Source organism: Stenella coeruleoalba, assembly GCF_951394435.1.
Source record: "Stenella coeruleoalba genome assembly, chromosome: 2".
Taxonomy (NCBI): domain Eukaryota; kingdom Metazoa; phylum Chordata; class Mammalia; order Artiodactyla; family Delphinidae; genus Stenella; species Stenella coeruleoalba.
Window position 1 is genome coordinate 102245880 of NC_137147.1, and position 27165 is coordinate 102273044.

A 27165-nucleotide genomic window follows, 5' to 3' on the forward strand; every position below is an offset into this window, starting at 1 on the left:
CCCATGTCCCCTGCATTGGCAGGCAGATTCTTAAGCACTGCACCACTAGGGATGCCCTCTGTGGGATTACTTCTTACTCCTCTTTTGTGGGTACACTTGTTCTTAGGTGAATAGGTTGGATAGCTCTTACTTCTAGAGGAAGACAGTAGCCATAACAGAAATGCAAACACATGTGTGGTTCAGTGAATTCAGTCACATACACATTGTTTAGTTAATTCTATAGTGATGTGAAAAAATGTCACAAAAATGTTAACGATCTCTTTCATGCATAGAGTAGTTTCATTCAAGGGTTCACGCTGCTTTCTAAGTACTAATTCATTAAACCCAAACTTTCTGTGTCACATTGCTCACTTTTGCTCTTTCTTTAAACCTAACACTCTACCCAAGCTGAATTCCTGATAATATGGTAAGACCGAAATGAAACAGAACTAAAACATGAATGGCCAGGCATAGTTCTGTAGGGAAATTCCAGTTTAAGAAGGTTCTGTTGTAACAGGGGCGTGAGCCCCCACTCCCTGGATTTATGATGTGCTCGGAGAATCCGAACAGAGTATTTGACAACCAGCTCTTCCTGCTCACTTCGGAAAAGGTAAAAATTTCTCAGAACTGGGATCCGTAGGAGAGAGCACGGCATGAACAAATTCTGCAGGAATCTGACTAGGAGTGAGAGGATCAACTCTCATCAGCAACAAGGCTTCGGGGCATCACCGGCGAGTTACCTGATTAATCAGCACCCCTTTACTACCCTCTTCCACCCCAACCAGGTTTTCTCAAGTCTAGAGCCCCAATACATGTGAGTAATGAAGTTTTCATTCAGAATTCGCTTGGAATTCGGTGAGACAGAACAAAATAGAGGTGAGGTACTGCAGGTTGGCAGAGGGGTAACAAATCCCCCACAGCAGACAGTCAAGACAGCGACAGAGGCCCCCCAGTGCTGGCTGTCACGGGGTTAATTACTCAATTACTGTTCTGTCCCTGCCCCTCTGTGGAACTCAAAACCGTGGAGGAGCAGAGGTAGCTCACGTGTCCCGTGTCAGCGTCCCTCCAGTCCTGAGGCCTCGGGCTGGCTACCTCTCCAGCTTTTCTCTCCTAGACACCTACAGGTTTTGTACATGTCTCAGACCCTCTGGGATTTGTTATGTAAAAGCTGGCTTATTTCGCAAATTAAACCATGCTAGTGTGTTGATAAGTGCTAATGATGCCTAGCTCTTCCCACGTAGCAGTCATGAGATGTCACAGTGGCTTTCTGAAGATAAGTGACCGTAGTTCACAGGTGTAGCTCTGAGGATGGAATTTCAGGGCTTTCGGAGAGCTTTGGAAGCAAATAGCCCTTAGCAGGTATTCAATTCATTCTAATAAACCTCTGTTGGGTATTGTTATGCCCACCTTGACATCCACTTGAACCAGGTTTTTATACATGGAAACACACAAAGCATAACTGGGTTTTCACTAAGCGCCACTTTCATTGAGACTGGCCAGGACTGGAGCAGAAGGAGATGAAGGGAAATAGTCTTTCCCCTTTTCCAAGGCTGGATTGTACTTTGAGAAACAGTGTGCTGTTTATACGTCATTCAGCACAGTGGGGGAATCACAGGTGGACTAGCTGCCCAGTAAGATGCACATGTTAAATACAAGCACCAGGAAGACCAGGTGGGAAGAGAGGTGTGTAGTTCCAGGTGGGAGATTAGGAAGGAAGGCTTCATGGAAGAGGTGGCATTTGACCCTGGACTTGGATGGGTGAAATCCGACGTGTGGCCATGACTTGGGTGGGGGAATAGGAAGAGGAGAGGCACACGTTAGCAAAAGAGATACAAGAACGGGAGATGCCCCACAGGCAAGTGAGAACTCCTCAGGTGACCACAGGTGCATGCAGGGAGCGCAGGATAGAAAGTAGGGAAGGAAACTTTGTGTCTGTGAAGCCTTCAGTGTCAGATCAAGGAGTTCTTTGGTTTGTAGGCAGAGAACCATTGTAGATGGTAGAGCAAGGGGACTGTAACCCATGGCAGCCACAGTAGGAAGATCAGAAGGGGAAAAACAGGGTAGGGACTCTGAGTGCCTGAATTAGGCAGTGGCAGTGGGCCTGTGGGGTGGATGTTACTGAAGCTTGACAACGGGCATGACTCAAAGCACGGAAACCAGGAGAAATGGGGGCTGCTCTCGAGTAAGAACACAGTAAGGGTGGGAGGCAAGTGGAGTTTGATTTCAGACATAACGTGTTTTGAAGACGTGGAAGGACTTCCAGATAAAGATGTGTCTCAGGACATTGGAAATGCCACGAACACTCTCCCAAGTGTACTTAGTAGTCATACACAGACCTGCCCCAATGAAGACGCATCTGCTTGGAATCCAAGTTGACATTTGATGTGTTTAGTGTAACATAGTGGTTTTCTTTGGAACTAACCTCAGTTACAGCATCAGACATGGATGATCAAGACCCACCCACGAATTAAAGCAGAATACATAATTTTATTCTGATACCATCTGGACCTAGACTGACTTGACACACTCGATGTGTGGAATGCACAGGCCCACTTTGCTGTGAAGAAATGAGCGCAGAGATTTGCTCTGGAGACTGGGGTTTGAATCCTGGTTCTGCTGCATTTTATTTCTCTAAGGCCTTCACCTGTAGCCCCAAAGCCTCTCGAGGGCTCTCTGCCTCAGTGGTCTGTTTATCCTGAAAGGGGAGAGACTGTGGTGGAGCATACCTGTGTGGCCCCCCACGTCCACTGGCTTTACGTCCAAGACCATAAAGCAGAGGTGTTTGGGGTTCGCCCGTTTTAAGCTCATCATTGATCTGTATTAGATCAGTGAGACCTATGTAAGAAATGCCCACAGCTCTCTAGTGGTCACTGAGGAAGAAGGCTTGGTCGTTGTCCCCAGAGCTGTCACTCAGACTAATGAGAAAGATAAAGGCCAAGGATATAAGGGCAGAAACAAGTAGATAAGATAGTGGGAGCACAGTAAGGGGGAGGAGAGATTTTTCTGGAGTTGATGTTAGGGACGCTGTGGGAGCGTGTGGGCAGAGAAGGGGGGCACCCAGGGTGAAGGCCACTGGGTCTTCAGGAACCAGCTTGTGGGGGGCGCATGGTGTGACTGCAGATAGGGGCCAAGTGGTGGAGGGTCTGGAGTCTCCCATTAAGAGGGTGGACTTGTATTCAGTAGACAATGCAGGAAGTATTAAATTGCCTATTTTTGAAAGGGGAATAAATGCCACTGTGTTTCCGGAGCCACCTTCGGCCCCTCCTGCCACAGGGTCAAGCAGATGGTGGTGGTGGGGCCACCAGGAGGTCTGCGATAGGGGCTGAACTGGGAGGAGTGGGTCCGGAATGAAGATGACACGCGAGAGCCTTGAGGGGACAGGGAAGCAGAGGGTGTGTGAAGACTGAGGAAGACAGACAAACACTCCCGGGACTCTCCCCAGCCTGGATCATTAAGAAAATGGTGGAAGTTATTAGAAGCCAGGAGGAGGGGCTGGTTTGTGCAGTTCGGGGTTTGGGGGCATCTGGGTGACGTTATTCAGTTGGACAGTCGGAGGGGTGAGCTAGCCTCCCCAAACGGTCAGGACTGGAGGCCCAGGTTTGGTGATGCCCCCAGAGATGACACCGGTGCGGTGGGGGCGGAAGAGAGAAGCGCGGAGGACGAGCCGTAGGGCCCTCGGGCGAGGGCGCGGGAAGACCTGCTGAGGACACGGAGCCCCGGGCTGAGGACGGGCCGGGGTATCAGGGCGAGCGTGCTCGGGCTGACCGGGAACGTGGAGATTCGGTGACCCATCTCTTCTCTAGCCGCCTTCATGGTGGGGAGACGGAGCCGAGGGAGAGGCACTGATTGTAGCCTCCGGGCCAGGCTGGCAGGTCCTAAATCAACGCGAATTAGGAACTTCCAGCCTACTCCTCTTTCCACAGCCCACGCTGTCTTTTACACCTCCCGCCCCCAACACACAACGTATTTATTAAAAAAAAAAAAAAAATTCAGCCCGCAAAGACCCGGAACGCCGAGGCCGGGGGCTCCAGCAGGTATTTTTCTGCCTTAGGCCTGGGTAGGCGAGGGCCGTGCCGGGGTGGGGGAGGCCCCGCTGTGCCGGTGTGCGAGCCCCGCGCCCCCGGGAGCGCGCGCTGCGCCGGCCCGCCCTCCGTCCCCGGTGCGCGTCCCCGCCCGGCCCAGCCCCGGAGCGCGTGCCCCCGCCGCCCCCGCCCCGTGCGCGCTCTTCGCCGTCACGCGCGCGCCGCGGAGCCGCCCGGTGGAGCGGCGGTGGGCGCGCTCCGGGCGGGACGGGGGCGCGGGCGCGGGCGCGAGGCCTTCGTGCCGGGGCCGCGCGGAGGAGGCACCGGGGAGGAGCGCGCTGCGCCGCCGCCCGGCCTGCCGCCGCTCGGTGCGGGTCCGCGGGGCGCGAGGAGCGGCGAGACCGCGGCCTGGAACAAAGGGAGGCCGGCTGGGGCGGGGGCGTCGCGAGCATGGCGGACCGCAGCCTGGAAGGCATGGCGCTGCCCCTGGAGGTGCGGGCCCGGCTGGCCGAGCTGGAGCTGGAGCTGTCGGAAGGTAACAGGCCCCGCGCTCAGCCGTCCGCGCTGTCACGGGGGCCGGGGCGCGGGCGGGCGGGCGGGGGTCTCGGCGCGGTGCGAGCGCGGCCCCCGCCCTGCGGCTCCGCGTCGTCGGCCGCGGCCCCGGCGCCGGGGCCCTGGGGAGCCGGACGGGGCCGCGGGGCCGGGGGCGCAGCCGGGGCGCAGGACGGGGCCGCGGGGCTCGGGGCGCAGCCGGGGCGCAGGACGGGGCCGCGGGGCCCGGGGCGCAGCCGGGACGCAGGACGGGCCGCGGGGCCGGGGCGGCCTCGCGCGCGGCCTGGCGGACGGGGCCGTGTCCTTGGTGCGCGTCCGAGCGCTGCCCACCGCGGCCGGGCCGGGGGCGGTTCCGCGTTGCGCGGCCTGAGGCTCCGCGGGCCTCGTTCTAATGCGAAACTTGTCTTCGGACTTGAGGTTTGACCGCCGGTGTCCGAGGCATCCGGGCTGGACCGGGATAGTACTACTATTGTTCCCGTCCGCTGGGATGCGAAGGTTGGGTGAAATTGGAAAGCCTCCTCCCTCAGGCCAGGGTCTGTGGCGCGTTCCCATCGTCCCATACTTAGAATTTGTGACAGATTTGCCACAGTGATTTCATGGAGTGTTATATACGGTTTCTTATTTGCTCTTAATGGTGGGATCATGTGCTCAGCTGTCATAAGTTTCAGATCGGATTTTGCTATGTCTTAAAAAAAAACAACCCACTGAAGTTCCGAAATGTTGAATGTTTAATATAGATTTAGAATTCACCCAGCTCACCCTGGGAAGGCCACTAATACACTGTGGGGTGGGGATAGGCCGGCTTGTCTCGAATTTATATTTGGAGCAGTTTAGTGGTGAACTTGTATGTGTGTGTGTGTAACGGTTTTGTGGGGCTGGCAGCCAGAAAGTAAATTCATTCGTGCCAGTTTTCATCAGCAGGGAGAAGCTGGTGTTGACCGTATGGTTTCCTTTTTAACACTTTCAGGGCGAAGAAGGGGGTACAGGTGGGGGCCTGGGGTGAAGTGTCTTTTCAGATGTCACAGACTGGAGATGTTTCTGTTTCACATTTGGGGTTCTGCAGGGTTCTGTAATGCTCAACTGTCCCATAGGAGGAGACCGTTTCCTGGACCCTGTGCTCAACAGACACTGTTCTGAAGGGTTGTAGATGATGAGGGTGTTGCTGGTACCTCAGTGCAGTGCCCAGCTGGGCGAACAGTACTTAGGTTTACACTGGTGGATAAGGTGTGCAGTGTGGACAGATTGCTTGGAGGGATGAAGTGCCCATTGGAAAATATTTGCCCAAGTTCTTTGATTTTGTCAATGTTCACATGGGTTTTTCTCCCTCACTTTACAGGCCCCCGTAGCTGTGCACCACAGTTGTGTTATTTACAACACCGTATCATTCATGCATTCTCTCCAGACAAGCACTTCTGCTATGTCTGTATTATACTGGTGTTAAGTGTCAGTACCCTACCTGTGTTGGCAAAGCGGGAAGCTGTCTGAACTCACCAGGAGCCCTCCACCTCCCCCATCGGTCTGGGATGGGCTCACATTTGCTTCTGCACATCTGGGACAGTGCGTGGTCCTTGGTGGGAGTGCCTGCTTGTGGACGTGGACACTCACCTGCTAGATTGCACTCACCTGTCACCATCAGTCACTCCTAGAATGTGTCCCTGTTGTCCAGGGGATGGCAAACCACTTTAGACCAAGGTGTGCTTAGCCTAGTTCTCTGTGAATTTCTTGTGTCCCTACAGATTTTTAAAAAGGGTTTAATGAGTTTCTTATTGAGTGTCTGGGCAGAGAAAGGGGTGTGTGTTTGCATATGGGAATCACATTATTGTTTTTCTCTCTCTCTAAACTCTGCTAGGCCTGGCTGCCTCACCCAAGAGTAAGAGTCAGAGGGTTGTTGCTTTGGCCACCCAGCCTCAGCCCACATCTCCCCGCTTTAGCTGTGTCATCTTTGACTTGCTTTGTCCATGCTGAGTCGATTGGGTCTCTCTTTAAGGTCATTTGGAATTTTGTGTCTTGTGACTACGTAGAGTCGTTTTACTGTCTTAAATTAGATGAATCAACTTGTTTTCCAGTATTGCTTAATAGCAACCAAAGAATGGAGGGATCAGAAATCTGTGCCTCTTTACATTTTAGAACTTAAAATCCCCCAACATAGCCACTTTCAAAGTGAAAAGTTAAAACAGCTTTTAATGCCCAGTTATTTAAGCATATTGCTTTCATATTTTATCTTCAATCAGGATTCATGTGGAGAGAATTCTTTAAATTAGTCTTCATCGTTTTATTAAAATATCAGAACATACTGTGGAAACGTGTGGACGTTCCAGTGCTCACTTCCTACAAAGGAGCATGGGAAAACAATTCCATTTTAAGCACATAATGTAGGTTGAAAAAAGAGTAGACTCCTCTTTCAAAGTTCCTATATGGCCTGCCAGCTGTTAATGGTTGTATATCTTATCTAGATTAGTAGATGCCGGTCCAGTTTTGGTTTGCACTGTCTGCTCGTGCTGCTACAGACACTTAGGTTATTTTATTTTATGGGTCACTGTTTGGTAGAGGGTTGCAGATTGACTTCTTGGCTGCAGAAGTCAGATTTTCACTTTCCTGCCCTGCTGGTTGCCTCCTCTTTTCTTTCCACTGTCTGTTGCTACCCAATGCTTCCCTCTTGGGGGAAAACTGGGCTGCTCTCCCTGCAGATCTGGTGCCAGCAAAGAACAGGAGATTTCTGTGGGGAGATGTGGTGGCTGCCCCTCCTGTGGGCAGTAATGGCCTCCAATCCACGGGTCCGGGTAAAGTCTTTGGTGTGGAGCCAGGGGTTGTCGGTCTAGTGAATTCTTGGGACTCAACGTGAAATGGAGAGGAAGCCAGTGAGCTGGCTGGTTGCTGGGTGCCAGGTGGGGTAGCGGTGGCTCTTTTCTTCACACACTTTTCCCTGAATCATTTTTTTCTTCCCTTCCCTTCCCTTCATTCTTGCCTTTTGGAATCATGCATTTTTCTATTTGGCTTTCAGAGGGCCCCCAAGTAGTTTCATTAATATGTAAATAGACATTATTTGGCTTAAGGAAAAACTTTAAATGGAAACACTGGCAAAGCAGAGAGGAAACAAAATTTCTCAATAAAGACAGACTCATGTCTTATTTAAAAAAAAATCAGTTGTTGATTGAACTTCAGCAATAAGTTTCTGTGTTAACTGACGGCTTGTGTCCTGGGCTGTACACACCCTGGACTTGCACCTGTAGACGATATCATCCCACTGTTTCAGGAGTGGTTGAATTCTTATTTTGGTAGGACTTTGGGAAATTGCCTCGTGATGTATGTAGCCTGTGAAAACTGTTTGGTGTTTGCAGAAGAGAAGCCCGTTAGCTTTCTACTTTGTGGCTTTTGAATTGTGAGTGTGTTTACTAACTTCCTAACTCTTGCTTATGGGAGTTACTCAGTTTGTAAGGTACAGAATTACTGCAACTATTAGTTATGTTCTGTACTCGAGTCCAACTTAACATTTTCTAGTAAGTGTGAAACTACTCAAGGAAGGAGGTGCATGCTGTCGTTCTTTGTGTTGATCAAGGAACCAGTGATTTTTTAAATTGCAGGTGAGCAATTCACATGCAGCTGGCATAATCCTGTCACCAGAGTAAAATCTTAAAGAGATGGCCAGTTGGAAGGTTTGTAGATTTGGGTGTGTGTGGCATTTTCAGGGCTTCCAGCACAATATAGCAGATACGCTTAGCTCTAGAACGTCAGTTCTGTCCCCATCAGCCCCTGTGCTTTTCTTGGAGGTCCCTGTGGCTGCAGAGGTGGCCGCCCAAACTGAAGCCTGGGACCACCTTCCAGGGTCCGGGAGAGGAGACCTGCTGTCTCTAATGCAACCCAAATGTTCTCATTGAAAGGAAATAGTGGACTCTGGAATGCAAATGTGTGAAAAAATACTTTCTTCTAGAGTCTTGTTGATAATTTGTTGTCATTGGGAGGGGAGGAGGGAAGGGGTCAGCAGATTCAGGGAATAGCTGAGCCACTCCACCGGGGATCAGACCTCACCGTTGTTAAGAAAACCTGTTCGGTCTGTCACATCGTCTCAACGCTGCCCCCAGTAGCTGTACATCCTGTTCACTCTGTCACATCGTCTCAAAGCTGCCCCCAGTAGCTGTACGTATTGTGGTGAATGAAATGGACTACTTGGCTTGATAAATCTAAAAGATTGTTATCTGAATTAAAAATATGTACAAAATGGCAGCATTGATATGTGTGGGATGTGAAATGTGTGGACTTGAATTTTAAGAGTTATTCAGAGTTATGAAAATAGTTAAATTTGAATGTTCTTTTCTTGATGAATAAATATAGATGTCAAATTTAGCCAGGAAATTAAAGGCACACATTAGAGGCACTGATGTGTAAGGTTGCTCCCAATGCTCAAAAGATCTTTGTGGTGCTGTAGTCATGCTCAGAGCTGAATGCTGTGAGGTCACAGCTGTAACAACGACTCTATTTTGTTTCATTCTGGGCCCACTGGCTTTATATTCTTGTTATGGTTTGGAGGCTACAAGCTGTTGGATGATATGAGTCACTTTTTGCCTTCCTCCTCCCAGCCTTTTTCACATGGGTTGTCTCTTTTTTTAGAGCTGATTTTTTTCTTTTAAAGCAGTGATTTATGGGATGAGTTGTAGCGTTCTTCTGAATTGCAAAGAGAATGTATTGGATAATCTTCATTTTGATGTCATGTATATAGACTGACTCACCAGTTCAAATCCTAGTCATATTAAGATTCTCATAATTACTCAGGTACCTGACTAAAAGCAGATGCTCACCTGCAGTTATTGGCTTGGTTTCGCACATCATTGTTTATCCTGGTACACGGAAGGCACCTCAGGGGATGCGATGGGCTCTGGCCACTGTTTACTGTTCCTGTTCTCCGGTCTCTCCGTTTGTATGTCTCTACTTTCAAGGTTGCCCGTGTTCATTTTCCTTCTTTCACGAGCTTTTCGTGTGCCTTACGAAAGTTACCTACTATCATTGCCAGTGCTGTGTTCTGCTGAGGGGGTCAAAACCTTGTCACGTCTCAAAAGAAGCAGTTGCATCCGTTTGTTCTTGATAATAAATAGCGCTCTCAAAGGGGAGGATCTAATTGAGAACCCCAGCTGGGGGGAGAAGAACATAGGCGTCAGGTTTGTACGTATATGGCACTTTCTTCAGGACCCAGCAGGGTGTTAATGTTCATAAGCCCTTAAGACAAATAAAGTGGGAAAGGCTAAGATATTGAGCTGTAAAAGTCAACATGGCAAGCAGCCTTCTTTTGTGGGGTGGGGGGCTGGGGAGGTTGCTCTTTAGTTCTGTTGCTGTTGAATGTCGTGGAGAATGAAATGTGCTCTCTGTGCTGAGAATCACAAATTGAGGTGGTTCTTTACCAAATGCTTCGTGCAGTAGGTTTAAAAAATCCGGGAAAAAACGACCGAAGATAGCGAGGACTGAGAGATTCTGTGATTGATAGTGGGTTAAATAGATCTTTTTCTTCTGGGCTGCTGGTTTTAAATATTTTTTTTTTTTTTTGCTTATTAAGTTGGAAACTCTTTCTGTGTCCTCATGAAAAGATTGAAGACTGCGGGTCAGATCCAAACTAGTTCTGTCGGCACCAGCGAGAGCAATTCCTTAGATATTTGTCTGCAATTATGCACAATTAATTTTTTTTTTTTACTGAATTATCTGGTTAGTCAAGTCACATATTCTATTTTTTTAATTAGAGGAATACTCTAACATTTTAAAATTATGAAGTTAAAAAACTCATATGTAAATATGTCCCCTCTTTGTTGTGGGCGGCTTCCCACCCACCAGCCTCAGGTCTGAGCCTCTGGCCAAGGAGGAAGGCAGTTCCCTGCTGGACACTCGGTCCTGAGTGTCTAATTAAAACCAGAAAAGTGAGTCTCTCGTGTTCTGACCATGTGTCTTACCAGTGCAGCTTGCCATGTGTCAGGAGTTTATAAAACATGTTAAGCTTTAGTGGGGAGAGGCCCACACATCTCAGTTTCCACGCGGCAGGTCTTAATCCGCCGTCGTGGCTTTGTTGCTGCCACTCCCTCGAGTCGGCAGAGCCACATGTCCGGACCGCTTCACTCTCGGGAAGAACACAGACCTCCACATCGAGCCCTGTCCCCTTCCTGGCCAAGCCCAGAGTCATGTCCCTGTGAAGATGCAGGTGGCGTGGGTCTAGCTGACCAGCTCTCTAAGGAAGCGCTTCCTGGCCAGTTTACCTGAAATGAAAACAGAAATGTAAACTGTGTTGTTACTAATTAACCTTATCAGGAGATTCTGGGTCTTTGTGAATAAAGTAGATAAATGGAGATTACATGCATTATTGCAAATAGAGCACATCCAGTTATGTCAGTGTCACAATACCTGACAAAATATAGCTTATAAACCGTCACAGAAGGATAAGAGCAGTCGCAGAGCCTGATGCTGTCAGGGGACAGGAAGGGGTGAAATCTGGAGTTGGCCAGTTGCTTTAGGAAGGACAGGTTCACTCTGGAGCCATCGGTCTGAGGGGCTGGATTTGGTGCAGTGGGCACTGAAAGCACAAAAACCCGTGTTTAACTTGTACGTGACCTTCTTCTGTGCTTCTTGAACCTCTTTGGGTCTTTTTCTAAATCCTGTTTGGAGATTTGTGTGAAGATCTTGAGATTCTCATGTGAGTGTCCACTGAGAAGTCTTTCTATGGATTTTCCTACGTTGGGAGGGCCTGTCCGGGGCTCTGCAGTCGTGGCATCACCCTGGATAAGCCACCAGGCTCTCCCAGTTCTGGTGTCCTCGGCTGTCAGATAGGGTTAGGAACTCTGCCTTTGGGATGGTGGTGGGGGTCAGCGAGGCAGAGTCACAGTATCTGCTCCATAAATATCCAGCCCTGCAGTTTCCCTCTGAGGTGCTGTCACTGGGACAGAGTTCCCTGCCCTCCCGCCGCCTCCCCAGTTTATCCAGGTGATTTGAGTTACAGTGGCCTTCGGAGCAAAGCAGTGGAGAGGCGGCATAGGCCCGGGTGCGGGAAAGCACTTTCACTTTCCTGTGCTTGGAGGGTGCACCTCTTAATAGATGCTATCTGGGCACTTACCCTGTGCTAGGATAGCTTCAGAGCTGCAATGCCTCTTTTTTTTTTTATTTTTAAAGATAAAACTTCCTTTCTGGTGGACTCTTTGTGTCAATATTCCTGGAATCCCTTTTTCAGCCCCTTTACTTTTCAAGAGAATAGTTGGGGAAAAGTGTCCTAGGTCAGATTCAAGTGCAGGTGTGTCCGGAAGGACGTCCTTTTAGGCTGTAATCATCGAATCTCAGGACCATGTGTGGACCTCCAATCAGAGTTGTTCCAGAGCTTCGTGGAGGAAGGGCCTGACCATCTCCTGCAGTCCCCTCACCACAGTGCCCCCAGGATGAAACACAGAGCTCCACCGCTGTGACTGTGGGAAGTGTCCTCCTGGAGGTGTGTGTCCCCCTGCCCTCAGCGTGTGTGGAGAGGGACTGAGCTGGCACCCCTCTCGTCATGCCCCCGTGTCCTGTCCTGAGACAAGTGCACGTGGATGCTACCCAACAGGCCACATAGGTGGGATTGCGTGAGGCTGGGCAGCTCTGAGAGGCCAGGTCAGAGCCAGGGCTCACCGTGGCAGTGGACCCGGGGCTCTGTGCCCCCCGCCCAACACCTGTAACAGATCCTGGGCTTTTATCGTTTACGATCACCCTGGCAGTTATGTCAGTTGAGTGCCGTGTGGGTTTGTGAGTGAGTGGGATCTTTTTCTTATCGACTTTCATAAGCTGCTTCTTTTAAAATAAAAACCAGAGATAGTTTGAAGCCCCCCCTGCCCCCGCTGTGAATTTAATGGTATCACAGAAGTTATGGCTTCAGTTACGTGTAAAAACAACTTAAGAGTAACACCAAGTACTAAGGTGGAGCTGTACTTCAGGATAGCTTAAGTGAGCATCATTGGGCTTCGAAATATCTTTTGTTTTTTCTTGTTTTGATGAACGTGATGGATGCTTGAAGGCTGTTGAGATTTAGTAATATAAAGTAGTCTTTAAGGAGCTCTTTAAGCAAGGGTGCAATTCCATTAAACTTAAGTCATTAAAATACACCTATTTAGGGACTTCCCTGGCGGTCCAGTGGTTAAGACTTAGCCTTCCAGTGCAGGGGGTGCGGGTTCAATCCCTGGTCAGGGAGCTAAGATCCCACATGCCTCCCGGCCAAAAACCAAAACATAAACAGAAACAATGTTGTAACAAGTTCAATAAAGACTTTAAAAATGGTCCACATCAAAAAATATCTTAAAAAAAACAAAAACAAAAACCAACCACCTACTTAAACCCAAGGAAATAGTGTATCAACTTGCCAGGGTGGAAACTTTGTTACTAATGTTACTAAGGTACATTATAATGTTACTAAGGTACATTATGTTACTAATGTTACTAAGGTACATTATATGTTACTAAGGTACATTATAATGTACTTCATGCTTACAAGTTACTGTTGCAGTGCCTGTCCTGTAGGGAAATTCTGTCAGCCTGAGACTTGGTGTCTGGGTGGGTTTTGTTGTTTCATTTTGCTTTTAGCTCAAGTGAATATAGTCTTATTGCAAATGGTGGGGCTAGGCTTCCCCCACCAAGCACAACATTGACCTGGGCCAAATGAGAAATAGCGCTTGGGGTTATTTTGCTGTTGATATCAGAGTTCAGACTTCGAGAATTTCTGTTACTTGTACATAAATTAATACGAAAAGGAAGTAGAATTCTGCCTCCCTGTTTTAGATGGTGGCGAATTATTATTTAGCTACCATACCAGTAAAGGATTTTCTAATGGCTGTTGGTATTTTAGAATTTCTTTCCTGGTATTAGGAAGATCTGGCCTGGGACACGGGGAAGAAAGTAGCCTTGATTTTGCTGTTTCCTTCATGACATGTTGAATTTGACACAAATAGGATTCTGGATGAAATCTGCCCTTTATGGAAAGTGTCTGAGTAAAACAGGCTTTCTGAAAGTGTTGTACAATATTCTGTCTCCCGTGGATACAGAGGAGCAAAGCCATGGGGAAGGAACGTGGGCAGAGGTTCCTTGGATGGGCTGCCATTCCTCGGGTGATGGGCATCTGCTGTTGGGGGTGCCTACCACAGATGGAAAGCTCACAGGCTGACTGTCATTGGGGTCATAGGGCAGGTTTGATCACTATCACTAGTTCTTGAAAGATGATGTGGGGTGGGGAGCAGTATTTAGAACACTAGCATTCCTTGAAACAAAGATATGAAATAAAGCTTATACATCTCATGGTGCCTTATAGCTTTTAGCTGCTTTCATATTGACCTTTTTTTAGTCCTTTGAAAATATTTTCTAAGGAAATGACATTAGCTTCTCTATATAGATGAGGAGACTTCAAATGATCAGAAACTCATCACGAGCCTAGAATCTTGGCTTCCCGACACATTTTCACCATCACGAGTGAACTGAACCACCGAGCTGCTTTCTTTTGAAGCATGATGGGGATCCTGTCTTCTCCTGTGAGATCAGCAGCAGGAGCTCTGTGGAGTCTTGGGTGCTCTCGGGAGTGTGGGCCGTGGGCAGCGCCCTCCCCAGCAGCCTGTTCCAAGTCAGTGAGGAAATCAGACGAATTTCCCTTGCATGTGGTTGTAACGGGTGGAGGCTTATGCTGCACGTTTTCTTAGCTGGCTGCCCCTAAACTTTGCATTTAAGATCGAATCTGTCATCTAGGGGATGAATATATGGGTGTTCTCTGTACAACTCTGTTTTCTGTATGTTTGAAATTTTTTTGTTTCTCATGGAAGATGAACATCCTTTATTTATGAAAAAAAATTTTTTTTTTGACTGAGTTGTGTCTTTGTTGCTGCGCGCGGGCTTTCTCTAGTTGTGGCGAGTGAGGGCTACTCTTCGTTGCGGTGCGTGGGCTTCTCATTGCAGTGGCTTCTGTTGTTGGGGAGCATGGGCTCGAGGTGTGAGAGCTCAGTAGTTGTGGCTCGCGGGCTTTAGAGTTGTGGCGCATGGGCTTAGTTGCCCCGCGGCATGTGGGATCTTCCCGGACCAAGGCTCAAAGCCGTGTCCCCTGCATTGGCAGGCGTATTCTTAACCACTGCGCCACCAGGGAAGCCCCGGAACAGCATCCTTTAGAATCAGGAGGCTGGATATGATATGGCTTATCTGAAATCTTAATCGTTTTGGTCAAGAGACGATGCTGTTAGTTCTTGTGTTGTTTCTGGGAAAAATATTCTACATGAGGTTCCAGGAATAACCTCTTCAGTGTCTCTGCAAGAGTGACCTCTCTCAAAGCTCCCTATTACTAACCAGGATGATGGCGATCATGGTTAAGCCGCCACCAATCACTTACAAGGCAATCAATCTTAGGTCTTTTATGTAGAGTGCTTTTATTCGAAGTGGAGTGCCTGTCTGACCTTCTCCAGGCCTTGCAGGGATGCAGACCACGTCTAATGGATGTGATCCACCCTCATCTCTGGTCCCCAGAGAACCGGAGTCGTGTCAGTAGGAGCGGACAGTGCATAACTCGGATTTTTAAATCAGATGTTGCAAATTGATGTCTTTTTTGGCGTGAACAAAGTCTGTTATCTCTGTTTATGGGGGAGGATGCTTACATGTCTCAGGCCACTACTCACGGATTGTTCACGTGTGCTAAGCACTGCATTAGGTATCTTACATAGATTACCTTTTTTTTTTCTGCGGTACGCGGACCTCTCACTGTTGTGGCCTCTCCCGTTGCTGAGCACAGGCTCCGGACACGCAGGCTCAGCGGCCATGGCTCACGGGCCCAACCGCTCCGTGACATGTGGGATCTTCCCGGACCGGGGCACGAACCCGTGTCCCCTGCATCGGCAGGTGGACTCTCAACCACTGCGCCACCAGGAAGCCCTGTTATTTTATTTTTTGTTCCTTGAGTGGAAGCTATTTAGTGATTACTCATAATTGTAAAATAATCTAGTGATTAGAGGATCTTGTTAGGACAAATCTATGTCTCCTTTCTTTTATGTAAATAAAAAAATCTTAATCCAGGTAAGTGTTGGCAGGAATGACCATGTATAAAGTGGATAAGATTTTTGTGTGACATGGTCACCCTGGGATATTGTCTCAGGAATTTTCTAGAGCATCCATCTTTATTCTCACTAGTTTATACCCTCTCCGTTCCCTGATTATTTCCATTTGCACCAGAAATTTGAATACAAGTGTGTCCAAGATGGTACTTGTATGTGTGTGCATGTATCATGCCTTTTTGCTATAAGATGGACTGTTTAAATAGTGCTTTTGGACACTAACAACTTGGTCAGAAAACCGGTAGCTCCTCATTAATAAAGGTAGATGTTCTAGTATCGGGAAGCCCTGAATACATTCTGTGTTATATTAAATAAATAAATCCCAGAACAAAGATGGTTTTGTGTACTATGTATTTGCCATGATTTTCTTGTAAGAAGTGTGAATGTTTCACCCACTTATCGGAAATCCCATGACTAGCTTAAACAGAGAACATGGATTATTCTGTCTCCAGATCATTTTCATGTATTTATGATCACACCTGTTCTATTAGCTGTGAAAGCCATCAGTCTTGGCCTAGCTGGGCCTATGCTGATAGAATTAAGGGAAACAAGATCATTTCCAGCTTGTTTTAAACCTAAAGCTGCCCGTTATCTGCATAATAGCCCAATCTTTTTTTTTTTTTTTTGTGGTACGTGTGCCTCTGACTGTTGTGGCCTCTCCCGTTGCAGAGCACAGGCTCCAGATGCGCAGGCTCAACAGCCATGGCTCACGGGCCCAGCCGCTCCACGGCATGTGGGATCTTCCCGGACCGGGGCACGAACCCGTGTCCCCTGCATCAGCAGGCAGACTCTCAACCACTGCGCCACCAGGGAAGCCCTAGCCCAATCTTTAAAAATGATACAATTTGACTTTTAGTGGATTATAAGTAATTTGGTTATCTATGGCTGAATCATTTCACTGCATTGTGAATTAACTATTTTTTGATTTTTTCATAATATGAATCCGATCCAGAAGATGGGCTGTAGGCTCGGAGTGATAACATTGTAACTTAGACTAACTCTTGGTTTCTCTGAGATGATAACCATACAGTCGTATATTTAATTCCCGTTTTTCACGTTGTTCTCAATTCTGAGTCCCTACTGGTCATCCCTTTCACTCACATTCTTTCCTTTCTTCTCCCTCCATCCTTCTTCTATTTTGTTGTCTTTCACCCACAGACCCTCAATATATGGTGGATGTGTGTGTGTGTGGTGGGGTCCTGACTGCTGTGAATTTTTGATAACCTGTGGAAATGACTTTTTTTTTTTTGAGCAAGACACCTCTACACCTCTAAATGAACTTTCTATTGCCTAAATATCACCCGTTTTGTGGACTGTCTGTGGAAATTTTAATTGTTTTTTGTGGGGTTGGGCTGACCTTTCTCTGCCCCACCAATTACTCCACCCAGCCCATGTGTACTCAAACTCTGCAGGCCTGGTTCAACACTGCTTATATGCAAAATAATTAACAGAGCTCTATAAATAAGAAATCACATGTTGCCACATAAGTAGTTTCCCTGTCATTTGAGTGTGGATTGTTTTTGCTCCTGTGGTGGCCCTGAGAATTCTGGCCTTTGTTTGGAAGTACCTCACATTGAGGTGGGTATGAAATGTAAAACTGATTACAGTATTATTATCACTCACAAGCGGACAACAAAGATGCTTTCATCTGAACAGCAGCTGAAAATTAGGGTGTGTTCGGTTTGGATGTTTGATGACCTTTTTGAAAAAAGCATGTGGTTTTTGTCATACTTTGAAAGCTGTGCTTATACTGTTTTCTGTGTTTTACTTAGAGTGTCTACAGTTCCTAAAGGAGATACTTGCTTATTTTAAGAGGATAAATTACTTTACAATAAAAATACTCTCTGGGGATTTAGATGGAATAACTTTTCCATATTATTTGTTGTTCACTATTTAACACCAAATATAGTGGACTTTTAAGTGGCTGACATGCCCCACCCCCTTGCTGGTGTGTATTTAGGTGGAAGAGTGTGTGTGTGTGCGTGTGTGTGTAGGTGCAAACATACACACATATATCTAACTGATTCAATCACATTTGATTCCAAAGTTAGGGATTGTTTTTGCCACATGAGAGCTTTTGAATTGTTCTGTTCCTTAAGCATTTATTTCATTTGCAATTTATTGAGCGAGGGTCTCTTGGGAACTATGGGAGTGGCGACAGCTGTTTTTATAATCCAGGAGATAGGATGGAAGCCAGTGGGAAGCTCAGTATCGATAGACAAATAATTGAGAAGGATTTACTTCGAGGCCGTGTGCACTCAGACACCCAGTGAGTGGTCTCAGCAAGGAGGGTTCTGAGTGCCGAGGAGGGAGCGGCTGGATGCTGGGGGGCGGCCCTTCCCTCGTTGTGCCTGGAGCACCTGTGTTTGGGGTGGGCCATTCCGACCCTGCTCGCAGCCTGGCTACTCCCGGCCTGACTGCTCTGGCTGAGCTGTGGGGCTGGGGCCAGGGGCTCGGGCACTGAGCCTAGTGGAATGATGGCACCGGTACCTTTCCTGCTTCTCAAACGCACATGTGAGTGATTGTTTTTATTTCTGCGTGTGTCCTGTCCCCCTCCCCATTTTTCCTTTGGGACCCTTGCCCGTGGCCTGGGAGCGAGCCCCCTGGCTGTTTCCAATGTGGGGAGCACAGTGCTTCTCAGGCAGACATGACCGCAGGGGTGGTTCCTGGCTGGGGGCTTCCCCTTGTCTTGTGGGCCTGGGGGAGCATGATGGGTCTGACCACGTGCCTTAGCCTAGGCACCTTCCCCCAGCCCCCCTGACCAGACCGCAGCCAGACGGTGTCCTGGCACCCGAGGCCACGGCCCTCGCACAGCCCGGCAGCCACCTGAGGAAAGCCAGTTCAGCTTGCGACTGTCACTGCCCTTGAAACTTGCACAGGTGTGGCCAGCACGCGGACGGCCGGGCTCTGTTTTACCATCTGTTGGTTCTTTCCTGCGGAAAACAGGCAGTTTACTGCAGTCACCTGGGAGGCTGACTCCCTGCCCCAGCTCCCACCTTCTGAATGACTGACGGTCTTGGGCGGGGCAGGGGTGTGGGTCTCCAGGCAAGTCCAGGGCAGCTGGCCAACCTGTGGGACCCTGGGGCCTCTCCACCCACTTGAAGGTTATCGTACATTTCTTGGTACAAGGGTATCAGAGTGGAAGGAAAAGAAGTAGACGGTAGGAAATTCTGGTTTAGTCTTGACTCTGGGAGCATTTGGGGGTAGGTAATTGTGTCCTAGGCTTTATTTTCAACTTTCCCAGTAGGTACAAAAAGAATAATTGTGCACAGGTGGCCGGTTTGAAGAAAAATGAAATCCAGAATTGTGTTATGTGAACTTTTATTTTAAATACATATTACCCGCCCACCCCCCCCCCCCATTAATGCAGGGGAGGAAGGATGCTAAGAGCTAGGCTTACCTCCCGCATCCCGCCTGGAGTTGGGATGCACAGCAGCGATGGGGGTGGTGATGCCAGATGTCTGCCAGCCTCAGGTGGTAACTGCGGGTCCTTAAAAGTTCAAGCCCTGCGTCAAAGCTGAGGTGGAGCCCGAGCCTCTACGGGGGGAGGAAAGCGGCTTCTGTGAGGGATTTGCATCCCACTGCTGACCTGTACCAGCAGATTGTGTTCAGGGACCAGGGCTGCTGAGTCCAGGGTCAGCTTTATGGACTGTTCCTGGCATTAGATCCTGGAAGAGAGAAGCTCAGCTCTTGTTTTTATTTGACTCTCACACATTTTACCCGGTTCCTGTGGTTGACGGTTTTCCAGGGAAGTGGTGTGAGGCCTGCTCAGGGCTTCCTTGAGGGAGAGGCAGAGTTTCATGGGTGGTGGGCCATCATCCCACGCTTTATCACACAGGGGTCAAGATGTAGATTCTACAGAGTTTTTAGGGAAAACTCAGAATCTTCTGAACAACTGTGTTATGTTTTTCTTCTGAAAAGCTTACTCATATACTGTAAAGTTTTCTGGAACTTTAAAAAATATTTTCCCTACTAGATGGTATCATTAGTGGACTTGTACAATTCAAAATCTTGTTCTAGATTACATAGTTACCATTTATCCCCTTCCCACTTTTTTTTCCATGAAAAAAGTACCATTTAGCTTTGGAATTAAGTTAATAATGAAATAAAGGTCACAGATATGTAACATTATGTATTAAAATATGTTAAAATATGTATGTATACTTTATGTAAGTCATCAAAAGAAAAAAGCAAAAATAAAGATTGAGAGGACCCACTGGTACAGAAACGTTACAATGATTTTCTGTTGTATCCAGGAAACGTAAATCTTCAAAGCTCTGTGTTTACTTTTTCAACGTCAACTTCCCAGGCAGATCTGTCTTCACCAGCCCCAGAGTAAAGAGTGAAAGATGGAAAGATGATTTTGGCATTTGCCAGTCATAATTCAACAGACATTTTCTTATTAGTTGATAATTTAAAGCGTTTCACAGTGATAAAAATTTGCTAACATACTTTTTTGGAGTTTATTACTATATGTTTCTGCAGGAGTCTGGGAGAACTGTGTAACTTTTCTGCTATTCTGAATTATAATGTGTTGAATTAGGAGTTGTAATTCCTCTGCCATAATGTTTATTAAAAAGTTCCCTATGTATTTTTAGATGTATATTTGGAACAGTTTAAAATGCTTGATACACTACAGTTTTAACACATCACAAATATTATTTTAGAATATAAATTGATATTTTAAAAAATCTGTAAGTAACACTATAAAAATTGGGACAAAGATTTTAAAAAATCTGTAATTTTACAATTCAACGTAACAACAATACATTTTATGTCTCCATGTCATTTTAATTAGTCCAGAACTATAACAGTGGTGAAACGATGTTGGTGCTGTCTAGTTTATAACAGTGTTTCACATGTATTGTTGTATTACTTTATGGGGGGGGAATCCATTAACCACATGAAACAGGTTTTTGTTCTTTCTCAGTAAAAACAAGGTTCGAGGTTAAACATCTTGTCCGGGGCTCACAGTGGGTGAAGGTGGGCTAGGACCCACACTCAGGATTGCCGACTGGATAATTTCTAGTCAAGAAGTCACAGAAGTTCAGTGGACTTTCCCAAGGCGGTCCTCGCTTTCTCCCTCCTGGAGCAAAATAAACTTGCTAGGTCCTTATGTTGTGTCATATAAAGGTTTGTCTATTACAAGGCACCATACTTTGTTAAAGAAAAAATAGGTAGAAGAAAGTTTACATGTTAAGATGCCTCAGAATTGAACTATGTTGAAAACACAAAACTTAATCCTTTCTATTTTGGATATTAACCCCTTATCAGATAAAAGGATTGCAAATATTTTCTCTCACTCTGTAGGTTGCCTTTTTAATTCACTGATGGTTTTCCCTTGCTGTGCAGAAGCTCTTTAGATTAATGTATTCCCACTTGATTTTTGCTTATGTTGCCTGTGCTTTTGGTGTCTTATGCAAGAAATCATTGCCAAGACCTATGTCAAGGATCTTTTTTCCTCTGTCTCTTTTAGGAGTTTTATACTTTGAGGTCTTTAATCCATTTCAGGTTAATTTTTGTGAGTCGTGTAAAATGAGGTCCAGTCCATTCTTCTGCTTCAGTAAGTGGTGTTGGGAAAACTGATGGTTTTCCAGTTTTCCCAACAACACTTATTGCAGAAACTGTTTTTTTCCCTATTGTCCTCATATAACTCAATAGCAAAACAGCAAATAATCCAATTAAAAAATGGACAAAGGACCTGAATAGACATTTTTTCAAAGAAAACATACAAAGGGCCAATGGGTACATGAAAAGGTACTCAACATGACTAATCATCAGGGAAATGCAAATCAAACCACAATGAGATATCACCTCACACCTGCCAGAATGGCCATCATCAAAAAGACAACAAATAACAAGTGTTGGTGAGGATGTGGAGAAAAGGGAACCCTCCTGCACTGTTGGTGGGAATGTAAATTGGTGCAGCCACGACGGAAAACAGTATGAGGGTTCCACAAAACATTAAAAATAGAACTAGCATACCATCCAGCAGTTCCACTTCTGGGTATTTATCTGAAGAAAATGAAAGCACTAACTTGAAAATGTATATACCGCCATGTTCATAGCAGCGTTATTTACAATAGTCAAGATATGGACGCAACGTAAGTGTCCAATGACGGATACATGGATAAAGAAGATGTGGTGTGTATGTGTATACACACACACACACACACACACACACACACAATGGACTATTACTCAGCTATAAAAAGAATAGAATCCTGCTCTCTGTGACAACATGGATGGGCATTACGCTAAGTGAAATTAGCCAAAAACAAATGTTGCATGGTATCATTGATAATGTGGGATCTTACCAATAAAAGCTGATTTTATAGAAACAAAGTGGAATGGGTGGTTGCTGGGGGTGGGGAAATAGGGAGGTGCTGGTCAAAGGATGCAAACTTCCAGTTTTAAGATGAGTAAGGATCTGATGTACAGTGTGGCAACTGTACTTAACAATTAGGTATCATGTACTTGAAAGTTCCTGAGAGGAGATCTTAAACTTTCTCACCACAGACACACACACACCCAGAGTTAACAACGTGAGGTGAGGGATGTGTTAATTATCTTGATCTCGGTAGTTATTCCTCAATGTATATGTGTAACAAATCATCACATGTACACTTTAAATATAGATAATTATATTTGTCAATTACACCTCGTAAAGTTGGGGCAAGGAACTTGATTCTTCGGGTCGGGCTTCTCAGCCTCGGTACAATTGAGTTCTGTGTGTGCATCTTAAGACACTTAGTATCATCACTGCCTTCTGCCCGTCTGATGCCACTAGCACCCTCACGCCCAGCAGCGTTGCCCCCTGTGGAGAATCGCTGCTTTTGATGGCAGAGTGAGACATGCACTTTGCATTACTTGATTAGTAGCTGTTTCTAGTTTTTGAAAATCTAGTTGTGTGACAGACCTGGTTGAATATCGGTGTTTGGTTAGACAGACACATACACCTCACTGTCCAGACCTCAGTTGGGGCACGGGTTTGTTTCACAGGAATGTGGCCCGTCTGATGCCTGGATCCTGAGGTGTTTGTGTGGCAGTGGACGCGTGTGCTTCTGTGCTTTTTGCTTCATGTGTGTTGGAGCACATCTGACATTCCTGTTGCCCAGGGTGCAGGATGCAGGGCTCTGGGGATTTCTACTGTGTTCCATGGCGGGAGTTCTGGGGTCGGAGATTCCAATCCCTCTGTAAAGACTCTTCTCACCTTTCGGTTATGGTAGAGGGTGACACCCCCCACCCCCCACCGTGTTCCTGGTCCCGTTGGCCTTTGCTGTCCCAAACCAGGTCCAGTCTGTGGATGGTGACCCTTCAGGCCTTTCTATTCGTTTATCAGTTCAGTTGCCTTCCTTTACCATACCTGAGTTTCCCACAGTTTATTTAAGCTGGATGTGGAATTACAGCAGAAACGCGGCCCATGCCAGGGCAGTGAGGGGGTCACCCCCAAGTTCCCCCCCGCCCCGCCGGAGGGCAGTGCTGCCTAGTCGTGGTCATCGTCCATCCTGATAGGGCCCAAGGTGTTTAAAAATCTTCCCTAGCCAGGAGAAACCCATTTTTCTGATGGGATCACAGTCTCCATTCAGTTCACTGAGGAGCCCTGAACCGGGACTCCTGGTGACAGTGTGTGGAGACGTGGACGCTCCCATCTCTGGACGTTGGGTGGGTCCTCGGAGTTGGTTCCCTGGTTTCGGGCGACTGTCTTGCCCAAACCACAGCCGCGACATGGTGCCTCTCACTGCCGAGTTTCGATTTCTCAGAAAGAGAGCAAGCCGACATTTGAGAGACAATCTCAGTTTAGAGTCTCAGATTTAAAACATTTATTATTTCCTATAATATTTTTATCGTTGCTTCACCCACACCTAATTTGAAGGCAACATTTTGGTTTTCTATATCAAGTCTTTGTAAAACATTCCACTTAGTTTTCATGGAACCAGTTCTTCTCAGAGTCCCATTTTATTTTTGGGGTGGAGTAACCTGTAACGGGTACACCGGCAGGGACAGATGTAGGGACAGATGCACCTGTTTCGTGATCTGCGGCCGCTCGGCTGGCGAACAGGAGCAGGGTGGCTTCGGCGGCCGTGGCCTCGTGAGCCTGTGGCGGGGACGGTGGGACGTAGCTCGTGGGGGGACAACGCCGGTCACGGTGGACCTTCACGCTCGTGGGCCTGAGCTCTTGTTTGGCAGCCGTGCATTGTGTCTTGCAATGTCACCAAATTATCAGGAAAGGTTTTTTTAAGAGCACATGTTCACTTAAAATGTGAAAGTTTTAGGTATTCTACACAGAGCTTGTAGGAGGAGCTGGGGCCTAAGATGAACGCAGGTCTGATGCTTACAGCTTCATGGGAGATAAAATGTGTGTGAGCACCACTGGGGCCGGAACGTGAAGTCCTCACCTGTCGGGTTACTGCCGAGCCAGGAAGGGTTCTGGGGGCATCATGGCTGATCCCAGCGGTGCGTCTGACAGGGCAGCACGTGCAGGAGGGGGGCACGGCCTGGGTGGTGACGCTCTGGCTGGCGGAGTGCATGACAACAAGTGAACCGACAGCCTGACAACTGAGTTGGGGGAGGAAGGAGGAGAGGGAGGGGGAGCGGGGTTTGAAGCTGGGGTTGGTGGTACTTGTGGGAAACAGGAGCAGGTCTGGGAGGAGGGTGACAAGTTCATTTCAGACTGGACTTTGAGATGCTCTGGACACCACGTGAGCTGAGAGTTTGGAAATGGGGAGCGAGGCCTGGGGAGGCACTTGGCCGGAGGCAGGGTCGGTGGTCCCCCAGTGGGGGTGCAGTCAGTAGTGAGTGGAGGAGGGCGCAGGTGGGAAGCAGGGAGGCTGAGGAGGGTGCACGGCTGGTCGTTTAGAAGGAGAGTCGGGAGCAATAGGGGCCATGGCCCCGGGGTGAGCCAGTCACAGCCCCGGGGAGACGGTGCCCCAGTGCTGCTGGAGCAGGAGGCCAGGCCTTGGGCCATCGGTACCGAGAAGAGCGGTCAGGATGGGAGGTGGGTCTGAGGGTGACAGCACTTCCCTGGGGAGGACATGCCTGCAGACTAGGGGGGCTGTGGAGGGAGAGGCCGAGACCACCAGGAAGGCGCCCAGTGGAGCCGGGTGCCCATGGAGGGCGCGGCCCCGGTCTTGTGGATGTTGTCTGTACCCGGTTCCCGGGGTGACCGCCTTACACAGAACACGGTCGGTTCCAGGGCCTCTGGCGGCATCTCATGCTCTGGGACCCTGTGTGCTGAGGTCTGGCGCCCTTGGGATGCCTGAGCCCTCAGTCTCCGTTGGGAGCATGGTCCCCAAGTTGTATAGTTCCATTTCTGAGGCAGCCACATCCAGTGGGGGGCAGGTGCATGGCTCCCCTGGCCCTCCTTCAGTCCTGTGTGTCCCTTCCTCTCTGGTGACAAGTGACGAGTGGGAGTTAGTCGTGGAATCTGCAGAGCCCGCCCAGTCACACACGGCACCTGGATGAGAACTGGAGTCAGAGGTCGGGGGAGGGATGATGGGAGAAACATGGAATTTTCACAGTGTGGACAGTGGGTCTTCATGGGAGAGAAGATCGTGGGATCTTTGCCAAATTATTTAAATATTCTGACTCGGATCATTTTCGTCATCATTATATGGGAGCTGGGGGTGAATATAGCTGAAGGAAGAAAAAAGGTTTAGGAGAAATTCAAGATAGAACTTGCATTCTTCTGATTCTGGGGTTTTGTCTGAAAATGCCACTTTTATTTTTGGTTGGATGCTTTTTAGCACTTGTGTTGCAGCATTTGGAACACTGTATTTTTGTGATATGTTCGCTGGGAGGTGTTTAAAATTAGATTCCTAGAAATTGGCTGTGGAACTCATGGCCACACCTCGCGGGTCGTGTTCCGGGCACCTGGTGGTGAACCTGGCCGTGTGACTGTTTCTAGTGTTTTCAGGACACCCGACGCGTGGGGTCTTCTCCCCGGGTCTAAGGACTTTGTAGCATCCTTACAGCTCCTCTCTGTCAAGCGTGAGCCTCACTGTCCTCATGGCCCTGTAAGGCAGACGTGCATTTTAAATGTCATCCTGCTTCCTCTCTCTGTCCGTTGAGCCTTCCCTGTAGCTGCGTCAATAGGAAGGTAGGAAGGTGGGATCTTCATGTAGACGCCAGGCTCCGAGCTGAATGTTCCCGGTCACATCTGTGCGTTTCTGGCGTGAGAGGGACCCAGGCCTTGGGTTCGGTTTTGTGCATTTTCCCCTCTGGTTCACTTTGCTGTGGTGTTATTTCTGAAGGCTGTTTCTTTGCCTTCAGTTTTGCCAACTGTGATTTAATGCCTGAGATGATGAAGGGTAGTGAACAGGGCGTGGAAAGAAGGAGCAGGAAGGGCAGGAATTCTCTCATGATTTTGGTCAGAAGGAAATCAGTCCGACAGAGAAAACATCGTAAGTGGGTCAGGTCCCAGGAAGTGCTGGGAGTAAGTGGCCCCACCTTCCACTGCTCCTTCCTACAGGCCTTGTCACCAGGGGCCCAAGAATGAGCACACTCAGTCTGAGGCCGAAGTCACATCTCTGCTGCCTCTGATCATAACCTGCAGCTTAGCTCAGTTCAGGTTTGAGGTCACGGCAGGGCACGGGGCATGGTGAGGCTGTGTCATTCCAGGTGAGAGACATGCAGTAAAGGGGACTCATTAGCTTCAAGAAGGTGCATTTGGGGGATGGGAGTGAATGATCGGGCCCCTTGAGTGTGTGCATGTGTGTATGATTGTGTGCACATGTGTGTTTCTGTGTGTATATGTCTGTAGGCGTGAACGTGTGCAGATGCATGTGTATGTGTTTCTGCGTATAGCATGTGTGGTGTGTGTGCTTGTGTGTGAGCGTGCGTGTGCGTGTGCTCATTCTGTGCGTGTCGCGGGACTGGGAAGCCCTCTCTGGGGGCCGCATCACTGGACAGCCTCTCCCCTGATGCTGCAGCCCTCTCTCCGGTCGTCGGGCAGAAGCGCCTGAAGGTATAGAGACTTTGTCTACGCCCTTCGTGGGAGTAAACTCTTTAAATGGGGGCAGCGGTTGAAATACAAATACCATCAGGACCTGCTGGTTGTAACCTTTGTGGAGAATTTCCTGGACACGACAGAAGACAAACATGGGCCTGTTGATAGTGGTGTTTGGTTAATCGGGGGGGGGGGGGGATTGGTTAGCATTTCTGTAACAGAGGCCGTGTGGACTTTTGTAGGATGTGGGAGAGGCGCCCGCCCCCTGCCGGTTTAGTGACACCAGGGCTTGGTTTCTCCTGGTGACTTTGGCCAGAGCTGGGACAGCTGCTCTCAGACCCGCTTTACTTTCTCCATGAACTTGAATGTGTCACTTAAAGACCAGTGGAGGTGGAGTCCCCTCCATGTGACCACGTGGAAGCCTGACTCCTCCCTCTTTAAAGCCACGGCTGTCAGGAGTGCAACTGTGTCAGCAAGGCTCCAGGTTCCTTAGGATGGGTCAGCTCTGTGCCCTTCTGCCTGAGGTGCCAGGCATCCCCCCGCCTCAGTTCTGCCGTCCTGGAGTCTGCTGTGTGCTTCATGCCCGCTGTCCCCTGATGGG

The 27165-nt window shown here is 48.2% G+C and overlaps 1 protein-coding gene across 3 annotated transcripts in view; it reads left to right on the forward strand.

Moving 5' to 3' along the window:
* The first annotated feature begins 3795 nt into the window (after nucleotides 1-3795).
* The window catches only part of DIP2C (disco interacting protein 2 homolog C), a 367823-nt gene continuing 344453 nt past the window's right edge, over nucleotides 3796-27165 (forward strand). For 2 of the 3 annotated variants that reach the window (XM_079907065.1, XM_079907063.1), the window contains exon 1: nucleotides 3796-4536. In XM_079907065.1, the coding sequence (XP_079763191.1) occupies nucleotides 4452-4536 (85 nt within the window). In that variant the 5' untranslated portion in view covers nucleotides 3796-4451. The remainder of the gene's footprint in view (nucleotides 4537-27165) is intronic. The other variant, XM_079907067.1, reaches the window with a different exon arrangement.